The following is a 12,558-nucleotide window of genomic DNA, read 5'->3' as shown; positions in this document are numbered from 1 at the left end:
TCTCTCCTTTCTTGGAAGGTAGCTTTTCTGGTGGCCATCACTTCCATCCGGCGCGTGTCGGAATTGGCGGCTCTTTCTTGCCGCTCTCCTTTTTTGGTACTTCACCAGGATAAGGTAGTTCTGCGGCTTCCGCCCTCTTTCCTTCCGAAGGTGGTGTCCTCTTTTCACCTCAATGAGGATATTGTTCTGCCGTCCTTCTGTCCGAGTCCAACTCATCCTCGGGAGCGGTCCTTGAACAAGCTGGATCTGGTAAGGGCGATGAGATTCTATCCAGCTAGGACGACTTCCTTGCGAAAGACAGTCTTTTCATCATTCCAGATGGGGCGCGGAAAGGTCACCCAGCTTCAAAGGCCACTATTGCTCGCTGGATCAGATCGGCAATTTTGGAGGCCTATCGGGTTAAGCATCGAGTGGCTCCTCCAGGGATCACAGCGCACTCTATCCAGGCAGTGGGTGCCTCCTAGGCGGTACGCCACAGAGCTTCCGCGCTGCAGCTTTGCAAAGCTGCAACCTTGTCTTCGGTTCACATGTTTGTGAAATTCTACTAAGTCCACACCTACGCTTCGGCGGATGCCAGCCTAGGTAGAAGGATTCTGCAGGCTGCGGTGGTGAGTCCGCTGGCCTGATGGAAGTTTGTTTTCCCACCCCAGGGACTTCTTTGGGATGTCCCATGGTCTCTGTGTCCCCCAATAAGGCGACCGAGAAAACAGGATTTTTGGGTTGCTTACCGTAAAATCTGTTTCTCGTAGCCTTCATTGGGGGACACAGCACCCTCCCATGTTATACAACTCCTGTTCTTTCTTTGGTTGATTGGTTACAGTTGAGTTGATTGTTCTGTTTTCAATCTATTCTGTTACTTCTCCTACTGCTTTCTCACTAACTGAGGAATTCCCTGCTGGTCGGTGGGGTGTACACTGCGGAGGAGGAGCTAACCTTTTTTTTGTGCATAGTGTCAGCCTCCTAGTGGCAGCAGCATACACCCATGGTCTCTGTGTCCCCCAATGAAGGCTACGAGAAACAGATTTTACGGTAAGCAACCCAAAAATCCTGTTTTATCTGTTTCTAAATCTAGTGATATCAGTGTGCACCCTCCAGAAGAAACCACAAATAACTGAAAGTGTTACAGCAGAACTTCTGCGGAGCTTTACTAGCTCTGCTAATACAGAGCAATTACAATTTAGGAGACTAGTTGCGAGCTGCTCAAAAGACAAATTGAGAATAACCCTTTTAGGTTTGAGATCTAGTACTTGGCAAGCAGAAATATTAGCTGTGACCACAGACTGTATTGCTGCCTGAGATAATCCTGCAATGCAGGTTGAAACTTACAACTAGTTTTAAACATTTCTCTCGTTGGTTTTGTCCTTCCCATTAAGATTCAACCCTCCCACTGCATTGTGGATGCTTTCCTCCCTGTCTGCAGCTTGTGTGATTTGCCCTCCCTGAAAACTTGGCTACTTTCCCACCTGTAAAACCTCTGCCCTGCTAAACCATAAAGAAAACTCGTATTTTAGCAGAAAATGTTTTAACCAACTTGATGACTGTTAAATATACTCCAAAATGAGTGACACGCTTGGTCGACAGGCCAACATCAGGTTAATGTTTGATCAGCCAGTAGGCCATATTTTCACATTGTGGCTCAGCTGCTGTCATAGTAATAGAGGATGTCTGTGACAAGACGGCCATGTTTCTGATTTTTTTTTTCTTTTTTTTGCAATTTTTACTTGTGTTTGTCAGCTGGTAATCTCCTGCGCCGCTTGCACTTTACAGATCAGACAGATCCAGTTATTTCTGGTCACGGTCAGAAGCCTGTGAATATTAGGGGAAATAAAAGCAATTAAACCATTAGTTATGGATGTGTTGCTGGAGGGGCGGAGGACGTTCACAACAGGATATACCTTTAATCTTGACTTTTGCATTGACATAATTATGGCTGTGACATGAAGGGGCTTGCGCGGCTGATACTGTGTGTCCTGTGTTTAAGCTGCCTAACGTCAGCAAAGTGCGTGAGTGGCATCAGGGGAATGCTGGAAATTCTCCCTCCCTGGAATTGAGCCATTTTCCTTGAAATCGTTAAATCTCGCCGTCTTGTGTTACGTTTCAGAAACCGGTTATCTAACATACGGCACGCATGAAGGCGCGTCGGGAAACTTCACATCAGAATTGAACCTTTGCGTGCCTGTGTACTTTACACAGATTTGCTCTTTTTCTGTCGTTCCATAGGAATTCCTTAAGGGACACCACTAGCTAATATCAGTCCATATCCAAGTCTTCCCCCAATACGATGTGGTTTGTCATTCAGACAGCTTCCATTTTCCTTGTGGTGCTGGTTTTTAGTCACCAGCTCACCACTTTCCGTGAGATATGCAGCCTCTGGGACCCGCACCTACGCTATGGCAAGAACAGGGGTCTTAGACCCCCGGATGATGTGACCTCAACTGGAGGAAAAGGTGGAAAATGGTGTTAGAGCTCCCTCCTCTCTGTTCACTTTTATGGGAGTTACGGAAGACGGTGAGCTGCAGAAAAGAAGCCAAGGCGACCTTCTTTATGGGTATCCTCAACGGTCCCAGACTTTGGACCCTCACTAATCACGAAAAGGAACGTGCATAGTCTCCATGTTTCTCTTCAGGTTGAGGACAACTTAAACCTACTTTGTACGATACTAAAAATCTGTCTCCAATTAACTGGAACGAGGACGTAGATTACTTGATCTTATGCAGATCTTAGTGTGGAGAAGGTGTCGCTAATTAGACGTTTCAAAGATCATAAAAACATGGCTCCTTTCTTCCAAAAAGAGCGCCGCACATGTCTGTGAGTTGGGTCTGATTTTGCAGCTTGGCCTCCTTTTGGAGCGGCGTTGTAGTAGTGCAATACGTTTATATTTTTTTGTGTTTTGGAATAACACAACCATTTTATTTTTTTTTTGGATGAGATAATTTGGGTGGTCCACTGGGACCTCCATAGTTCAGGGTGGTAGAAAAGTAACTGAGTCTTGCTCGGGAAGGATGGAGCCCTCGGTGTCACCCCACGTGCACTTTGTCTTTTTCTGTCTCCGCTCCGTGCTTGTCATCTGGTGGAGCCGTACACAGAGGGACAGGATCAGGAAGAAGTAGGTCAATGTGTTACAGATTTCACCCGGCTTGTGTCTAGTGCAGGGTGGAAAACATGTGCATCCTCCGCCACCAGTCCAAACATGTACAAGAGCGAGAGAACTGAGAAAATCAGACCCAACGACAGGAAATCCTAGTGATTTCCTCCAGCGAGGCCCGACGTGTGCAATGTGTTTGCTTTATTGCCTTATCTCCAAGAATGAGGCTCTTCATTGTTACTGGAACATCTTCTGCAAGTGCAAAACTTTGGCTCCGAAAAGGAAGAGAATCCTTGTTTAACTTTATCTTTGATCCTGTGCCCCTTTGTGATTTTTGGCACAGGGTTATGGAGCATTTGCCTGTGGGTTACGTTACAGCATCGGCCAGATGCGCAGATGGTTATTGGGAACTTCACAATTCCTAGAACTGTAGAAAAAAATGAGTAAAAGCAGAATTTTGTTATGTTTTTAGGGATCAATAGAGGAGATGTGTAACTTTTAAAAGGTTTGTACCTTTTTGGAAAATAAAATAACAAACTGCTCTATACTCGTCCTTGCGGGGTCTCTGGCGCTGCTCTAGGTGTCCAGTATTGGCTGCAGTGCTGACTTCACGCAGATCAGTTGTTCTGCCCAGATAGACAGCACGGCCACACTCGGAGCCGCTGAGCTCACTGATTGGCTATTCTGCTGCCTGTGTCATAGGCTCGGCATCGGGAGCACTGCCAGAGGCTCGGCATCGGGAGCACTGCCAGAGGCTCGGCATCGGGAGCACTGCCAGAGGCTCGGCATCGGGAGCACTGCCAGAGGCTCGGCATCGGGAGCACTGCCAGAGGCTCGGCATCGGGAGCACTGCCAGAGGCTCGGCATCGGGAGCACTGCCAGAGGCTCGGCATCGGGAGCACTGCCAGAGGCTCGGCATCGGGAGCACTGCCAGAGGCTCGGCATCGGGAGCACTGCCAGAGGCTCGGCATCGGGAGCACTGCCAGAGGCTCGGCATCGGGAGCACTGCCAGAGGCTCGGCATCGGACATCTGGGGATGGTGGGTAAAGAGCTGTTATTTTATAGCATACTGCAACCAGGGAGCATACATTTTTCTTAAAATTTAGCTTTTAATTGGTTGTTAAAAAGGACTGTTTGTCATATGTAATGTCAAAAAACTGAAAAAACCTTTTACGTGGTGTAAATAAAAGCTGTTTAGTTTGGCTTTTTTTTCTGTTCCCTACTTATGGCCGCCCCCTTTTTCCTGTATATAAATCTGGTTGGTTTATTTCAGCAAAAGGGGGGCAGGCTACAACATTTTTTCTCTATGGGAATTTAATTGGGGACCGCCCCTAGTTGGCTAAATTGACTAGATTTATGTACTGGGAAGAGAGGGCCATATCCGAGGAACGGAGAAAAGAATGATGCCGGATTCAGGAAAATGGCGGCATTTACACCAGGTAAAAAACTGACAACTATGGCAATTGATGGGTCCTCTTTGAGAGTTTGAAAACCAGGTCTACAGCTCCCCCACTCCCCATAACTGACGTCACATCTGTGCATAGCTCGTCCCCATTGTAGTGAATGGAGCTGAAGCTGAATACCGCGCACTGTCCACAGACACGCAAACTGATGATTTTGTGGGGAAAGCGTTCCCCCTGCAGCATAGTATGTAACATTACACAACTGCAATTCACGGTGCGATATTCAGCCGTAGCCACACACAGGTGGTCCCATCCTGCTGCTACGGGACATCCGTGGGGCCACCAGCTCTGATTGTTCTCCGCCCAGCACCACTGCGATGTCCTGATTTCACCTCGCTGCCATCTGCTCGATAGTGAGCCCGTTCACCATTTACTACTCACACCTGCCTTCCTCTGTTAAAAGCACTGACGACCATTAACATCTTCACGATGTTTCCTCTCTACAGGGCTCTCAGACAGACCCAATATATTCACCTTTTCAATTTCAGCCTCTAAGTCCCAAACTACAATTTATTTATTTTTTTCTTTTTTTGTTCCCATTCTTAAAAACAATCATATAAAGTTTCCGGGAGCACAGAAAGTGTGTGTATCTACGCACGTGTCCCTCTAGCTAAACAAATAATGAGACTGCGTACTCATAGGTTAGTGTTTTGGAGCATTGAGTACCCATTAAAAGCAAGGGAATTACCTGCAGCAAAATCCTCCGAAGACTTTGTCCCAAAGTTTAAAAAGTTTTGTCACCTCCCTGACTGTTTCCCTGTCAAGGTTACGGGGAGAAAATGTATTGGGAGAGGATGGGTTGTATAGAGACCCGCAGGGAAGGGATCCAGGCAGTGCCAGTATCTGGGAGCAATTTTTAGTACTTTTGTTTTTCTTTTTATTTTCATGCTGCTGTGTAGGATCAGCAGTAAAATCTTCAGAATTTGGTGTGGTATTGCTATTGCCGATTCACCTTTATGTGCACAAACCCTTAAATAAGTCCTTTTGTGACAGTCCTTGGTGGTTTTATTGGTGGGTTACTGGCGATCACCAACAGCATTGCAAAGAACTTTTCTTGGCCCATTAACTCTACCAAGTGAGACACTGTTGTTGGGACTGCCACCTTGCCGAACACGGGGAGGCGGTTACTAAGCCTTGTGATGTTACATTACCGATGACGCAGTCAAGGAATTACCATTTACCTTGGGGGGAGGGGGGTCATAGACATTTGGTTGTGTTCATCTGACTTGGAAAACCTGTTGTACACTGCATTAGTAAGGCTACTTTAATCTAGCGTTTTTTTGCGCTGCATGCGCAGTCCAAACGCATACAAAAAACGCATCAAGCGTTTGCGTATTTTATGCACATGCGTTTTAACCAGTTTGTAGCCATATTGACTCTTAAAACGCATGCGATTTTAAACGCACGCCTGCGTTCCCATAGACTGTAATGTGTTTTTTTGCGCATTCTGTGTGCATGCATTTTTTTGAGACAGGTCGGACGGACCAAAAATGCAACAGGTTGCGTCCGGCGGGCCTGGGCGCACACTACAAAAAAAGCATGCGCACGAAAACGCATACGAACGCGTGCAAACGCTAGACCATGCGCCCCCATGTTAAAGATAGAGGCTCAGGAAGCATGCGCATGTAAGCGCACGATGCGCTACGCTAAAAAACGCTAGTGTGAAACCAGCCTACTTTCACATTTCCGTTTTGAAGCATCAGGCGCGATGCGGCGAAAAATGGAAAAACCGGATCCGGCGCCTGCTGCCACCGGATCCGGCTTTTTTCCCATAGACTAGCATTATCGCCGCATTGCGCCTGATGGCCATGCGGTGTGTCCGGCTTTAGCTGGAAACGTCAAAAAATACCTGTCCGGTGTCTGCAAAAAAAAACGTTCCATGCAACGTTTTTTGACAGCGCCGGACCGCTTTTTTGCAGAGCGCATGCGCGAAGACTCTCTTTCCCTCTCCCTCTCCTGCACCGTATCCGGCAAAAACAGATGATCCGGCGGGCTGCGGCTCCTACCGGATCAGGTTTGACAACTTTTCGCCGCAGCCCGCCGGATTTAAAATCCGGAAATGTGAAAGTAGCCTAAGACTTTGCAATGTGAAGACCCTGTACCACTGACAAACGTCCTCAGTAGTACCCTATGTGCGATGTATCCTCACCAATGAGAGATGACGCTCTGCAGAATACCACCTACTCCCTTCTAGTTGTTGTATTGAACAGGATACTTGGGAGGTATAAGATGTTTTACTCGAGATCTTACTCGGACAGGACCCTGTCTACATAGATTGTGTCTGCAGCGGTTGAGAAAAGGAAGAGTATCCTTTTTGGACAATGGCTTGGGCACAACGATCACTTGTTGCCGCTCTGTAGTTAGCAGAGATAGCATTGGGGCTCATTCAGACGCCCGTTTCTCTCCTACGAGTTCTACTAATGTTTTGCCAGACTGACTATACTAAGTACGAGCTCTATGGGTCTGTTCACATTTGCGAAAATTGCGGAGACTTGTTTGATATTGATCCTCGTGTCAGGTCAAAGTTGGCAATGCAAGTCTGAAAAAATCGGGCAGAACTCTGATGACATTGGTGTGCTCTCCGTCTAATAGGAACTGAAAGAAGAAGCTGGAGGAACTTGTTTTTTTTTATTTTTTTATTCTTATCCAAAAAAAAAAAAAAAAAGATAGCACAAAAAAAAAAGGATGACAAAATTTTGGCGCCGCTCTGAAGAAAATCTTAAATGTTTAACAAAATCACTGCCAAAACTAGGACTACTAGAAAAACAGGCATTTGAATGAGCACTTGTTGGTTGCTTTTTCACAGGAGCGGCAGTGGAGAAGCCTGCGAACAGTACTTTAATTAAAATATGATTTATTAAATCATGTCGTATATGTTCTGAAAATAGACATCCGGCGCGTCGTACACGAATGGCCACCTCATAATTTATGTTTCAAAGCGCAAAGTTTTGAAAATAAATTCATGTTTGTGGCTGCAAGTCTGTGTGGTAAAAGGGGTGATAACGTGAAGAAAAGTTCATGAATCCCCATCCTGCAGTCGGTGCAGGCCATACAGTGGGAAGTGATGCCAGTGACGGGATGTGACCCATTTTTGGGTTATGCCTTTACACTTCCTTGTCCCTCATATCGGTAGAAGTAAAAGGGGAAAAAAAAGTAACTTTTTACAAATGGCCAAGTGTCACTGATTCAGTGTAGTCGGTGCTGAGTCACATTGACTCTCATGGAGGAGTAGAGTCCCTAGAGTTCACATTGCTGATGGATTTTACACTGTCCGTTCCTGTGGCATGGAGAAGGAAGCATTTGATACGCCTCTCCAAGTCTAGATCTCTGGACTTCAGCCGGCCATACCCATTAGATGACTGTCAGCCGAACGATGCTTCGGCCGATCATTCAGCCAGCAGCCATCGCTGCCTGCTCTCCCATACACAGGGGCGCTCATTCAGCTTTTCTGTGCTATGAGAAATCCAACAGCAGATAGGTCGTCGGCCGGTGGCTTATCTCAGGCAGAACAATGTGATCGGCAGTCATTGGGAAGAGAACCTCTCCCCGGCATGACCTGTCCCCAGCCATCAGTCATCCAGCACCCCCCATGCACATTATACCCATTGATATCGGCGGGTTTGGCCGGCATTAGTTTGTGTATGGAGGCTTCAGTAGCAGGTTATCTGGTGTTATACAACATAAAGGAAAGTGCAGTGATCATCCCGGAGTGAATAACACGGATGTGAACCAGGTGACGGGTTCTGCATACAGCTGACATCAGGCTAAGCACACACACTCCTCACGAGTCATGCGGTGTTGGTGTGCAGATCTCTTGACAGCACATCACAGGGATTAGCACCTGCGGGTCAGATTATAACACACTGACTTGGTGGGCATCCCAATAGTAGCCACTACCTCATATGGTATCGTACAATTCCTGCACTATCTAGATAATCCAGAATACGGGTGACCTATTGACTACTGGTGCGCAATCTTTTGCATGCCCCTACTTTTATAGAGGTTTGGAAAACCCGTTTCCCGGCTAGTGTTTGCTTAAAACTGCTTTACTAACCCGCTCTTCTTTGGCTCCTCATCTTTCAATAGATTTGTAGACCTCATATTTGCATTGTCACATAATCCCCATCCACAGATGATTTGCATTTCCATTTTATATCTTTTGGTAAAATATTGATGGTTGAAATGGTTGAAGGTTTTGGCCAACCTTAGAAGGGGTGTCTCGTGAAAACAAATCCATTGGATCTATTGGAGATTTCCGAGCATGCCCGGGTGATCTCCGAGTACTTGGATGTGCTCGGAGACTTAGTTTGTGTCGCCGCAGGTGCATGACTTGCGGCTGCTAGACAACCTGAATACATGTGGAGATTCCCTAACAAATAGGCAATCGCCACATGTATTCAGGCTGTCTAGCAACCGCGGCGGAAATCTCGAGTAGCGAGCATACTCGCTCATCACTAGTGATAAGTTGTTCATCAGCTCAGTCGAATGTTTTGATTCCCATTCGAATGGAACAGCAGTGCACATGCTCAACCACGTGGGGCTGTGGAGCGCAGCACTCTGCTTTTTCCGGCAGCCTTATAGAGAGTCGGGGGAGCAGCGGACGGGCATCTGACCTTCCTCTCCATTTTGTACCAGTGATTAAAAAAAAAAAAAAATATCAGTATCGGCAGTGACTTCTTTATCAGTGGGAAGCAATGCTGACGACGGGACGCTGATGTAAGAGTTTGTCCGCTCTGTCTGGATTCAGAATCATGTTTGTACTGAGCCCGTGTCTGTGATTTCAGGCTCTGGGCCCAGCTCCCAGATGGTGCTCGTTCTTGGACAACCTGACGGAGGAGTTGGAAGAGAACCCAGAAAGCACGGTCTATGACGACTACAAGTTTGTCACCAAAAAAGATCTGGATGACCTCGGTGAGTAATGTTATATATACAGCCGGCTCGCTCATACTATTGTTTCCCAGAATAACATGACCCCCCCCCCCCCACACACACCTCCATCTGCTTTTCTCATATCGGTATAGTTTCTTTCCTTGCCATGACACAGAGATCATAAATATTTTATCTCTAAAGCAGATCCCCATAAAAATATGCTGCTTTCTACACATCATCCTCAGGGCCAGCTCCTGATATCCCCAATAAAAATGATCTTTAAAGCGACGGTTATAGGGCAGATGTAGTAGTACATGATGGCGATTCGGAAGAATTTCATTGATGACCCGAAAGTTTAACGAGACCTGCTGCTTGAATGCGGCTCTTATCTATGGATTAGAGGGGGACAATACTGACCTGCCCTCCATCATTTACATTCGGTCCAGTGGGAGAAATGGATGGGTTACATTTTTGGAAAATCATCTCAACCTTACTGATGCCTTAAAGGTTATTACTCAGCTTGGGTCTTGTATGATAAATCAGTCTACTTTCTACATGGATGCATCCTTCTTTCTGTATCTCTGGATGACAACACTTTACAGATCCGGAACTGCAAAATTGTTTTGACACTCCACTTTCCACCAAATTGCTAACTGATGCCTAAATGACATTTTAGAAGATTTTGGTGGCCGTGTGCTTTTCGAAATGATACCTGAAGTATAATCACCTTTGTGCCTGCAAGTCTTTTTGGTAAAGGTGGTGATGACGTGAAGGAAAGCTCCTGTCTTCCCTTCCATAAGCCACTGGACATCATATGGGAGACGAGATGCCAGTCTCTTGCGGCTACCCTTTCCCAATTCTCTCTTACGGCCCTAATTCTCAATTTTGGTGGGATTGGCTTACCATCTAATGTGTATGAGGTGGACATACGTCAGGGGAGAGAAGAATACAGTCTGTTGAATTTCAGCAGTGGATCTTTTTGTTCACGAAAGTTTCATGCTGCTCCAAACATTAAATGCGTGCTCCACCCCATGTTTCACACCTAGAATTTTAAGATTGGCGCCCTTAACTTCTAGCGGCAGTAAGCAGTTTAAGTAGCGACTGGCCTAATCCTAACTTTTTGCCCGTTTCCTCTTTCAGGACTATCTCATCTCATCGGATCACCCATGCTCCGCGCTTACATGCACGGCTATTTTATTGACATACGGCTGTACCATAAGGTAATTGAATAGTTTTTTTTGTTTGTTTTGTTTGTTTTTTTCTTTACATGTGAAGCTTCCATAGCTTTTGGAAAAGTTTAAAATAAAAAAAAAATAATTCTGGATTATAACCAGGTGAAAGCGATGGTGAATCCGTTTGCTTACGAAGAATACAAGAGGGAGAAGATCAGGCAAAAGATCGAGGAGACTCGGGCTCAGCGGGTCCAGCTTAAGGTGAGATGCGCGGGCTAATACAGCAAGGTGGACAGGAGACGTCTTGCAGCAAACCGCTTTCCAGGTTTATGTTCCAAGTTTCGAGAGTGCGTACATAGCAATTCCCTAAATCTATTAGCAGCAGAACAAAGGACACTGTCCGGAAATGTATGTGATAGATTTGCCGAAATGAAAATATCAGAGCAATGCTTGCATTCCCTAGACTCAGCGCTGCCTTTCCACTACGTCATCACTACTGCACAAGTGACTGCTGCAACCAATCGTGGGTTCTGTGGCTCGTGCTGTCAATCTCCCCAATCAATAGGAGTTGGTGAGAATGGAATCACAGGCCCCAGACCATCAGCCACGCTTTTGGTCTGTGACCACTGGATGGGAGCCCTGAGAACTGATCTTACCTTTGATTAGCCTGCTTGGTGCGACGTCTCATGTGGATCATGCCGCAACGATGATATCTCGCCAGGCTAGCCAATAAAAGTAGAGCTGTGGATGCCGTCAGGTAAGAGGCGGTTTTCGTGTTCCCGTCCAGCGGCCAAATATTACTGACATGGATGTTGGACAGTGAAATTGATTCGCCCCAACTCCACAATCAATGTATTCCTTATGGGACTGAAGGAGATCAGAGAATACAGTGGTCGCGTGTCTCTGGCAGTCCCATAGCCAATGAATGGAGTGCTGATTCTCATTTGTGGCTCTGCTCCGGTTTACGGAGGCCTTTCTCAGGATTGTTTACCATCCCATGCGAGGGTGTGACAAAGTAGGTGACACTTTGAAGGACATTTGTTCCGTTTGGAGGTGAAGCTTCATTGTTCGTTATGATAATGGTTGACGATGAATATCATTTGTAGAAATCGCCAATTTGAAATAATGGCTTTTACGATGCCACATAGTAGTGCCGTGCCGAGTGTTTCTCATTATGGGTGAGTGGTGCACGTTTCTGGTATTTGTCCGGTTCTTGGAGCTGCTCCTCCTCTGTGTCCGTCTATATTATACCAGGTGCCATTTCTTGTCCTTGGCGTTATAGGCGCTGACTGTATTCGGGCAGATGATGTAGATTATTTAACATGAACCGTTCATTTCCATTGTAGAAATTACCCAAAGTGAATAAGGAGCTCGCACTCAAACTTCTAGAAGAGGAGGATGGGGAGATGGTCTTGCAGAAGAAAAAGCAAAAGGTAAGATACATGTCAGCCATGGCCGGAGAATGAAGCGCTACAGTTTAATCACACTTGTACAGTATAATGCGTAATATGAGCTACGTATGTGGCCGGCATTTTGACCCTATAACAGTATTTTATTTCGATTTTGGGACACACCAGCAATGCAGGAGAAATGGTGGGATATCGTTTCTTCTAGCTTATGGGGTGAACCCTTTAAGTAAGGACTTGCCAGTGTCATGTCCGGATCATCGACCTGTGGCTAGCCTAGATGCTACAAATGTTGTTGTTGTTTTTTTTTTTGTTTTTTTTGATGTAATTTTTATTTGTTTTTCTAAGGCTTTGTCTTTTTAAAACAGGCTTGATTTTTTTCTCCTTTACAGAAAATGCCCAATATTCTCTCTGATGACCGATTTAAAGTCATGTTTGAGAATCCCGACTACCAGGTGGATGAACGGAGCGAGGAGTTCAGGCTGCTGAACCCGCTGGTGTCGAAAATCAGTGAGAAGAGAAAGAAGAAGTTAAAGGAGATGGAAATGCAGCAGGAGAAGGTA

The 12,558-nt window shown here is 46.0% G+C and overlaps 1 protein-coding gene across 1 annotated transcript in view; it reads left to right on the top strand.

The window, feature by feature from the left end:
* The window catches only part of NOL10 (nucleolar protein 10), a 57,241-nt gene that overhangs the window by 31,470 nt on the left and 13,213 nt on the right, over positions 1 to 12,558 (top strand). The window contains exons 14-18 of the mRNA XM_073568226.1: positions 9,333 to 9,459; positions 10,558 to 10,637; positions 10,752 to 10,850; positions 11,936 to 12,022; positions 12,388 to 12,555. Coding sequence (XP_073424327.1) covers positions 9,333 to 9,459; positions 10,558 to 10,637; positions 10,752 to 10,850; positions 11,936 to 12,022; positions 12,388 to 12,555 — 561 coding nt within the window. The remainder of the gene's footprint in view (positions 1 to 9,332; positions 9,460 to 10,557; positions 10,638 to 10,751; positions 10,851 to 11,935; positions 12,023 to 12,387; positions 12,556 to 12,558) is intronic.

The sequence above is a fragment of the Dendrobates tinctorius genome, unplaced genomic scaffold, assembly GCF_039654945.1.
Source record: "Dendrobates tinctorius isolate UK_male_01 unplaced genomic scaffold, ASM3965494v1 ptg000021l, whole genome shotgun sequence".
NCBI lineage: Eukaryota > Metazoa > Chordata > Amphibia > Anura > Dendrobatidae > Dendrobates > Dendrobates tinctorius.
This window is presented reverse-complemented; position numbering and strand designations above follow the sequence as displayed.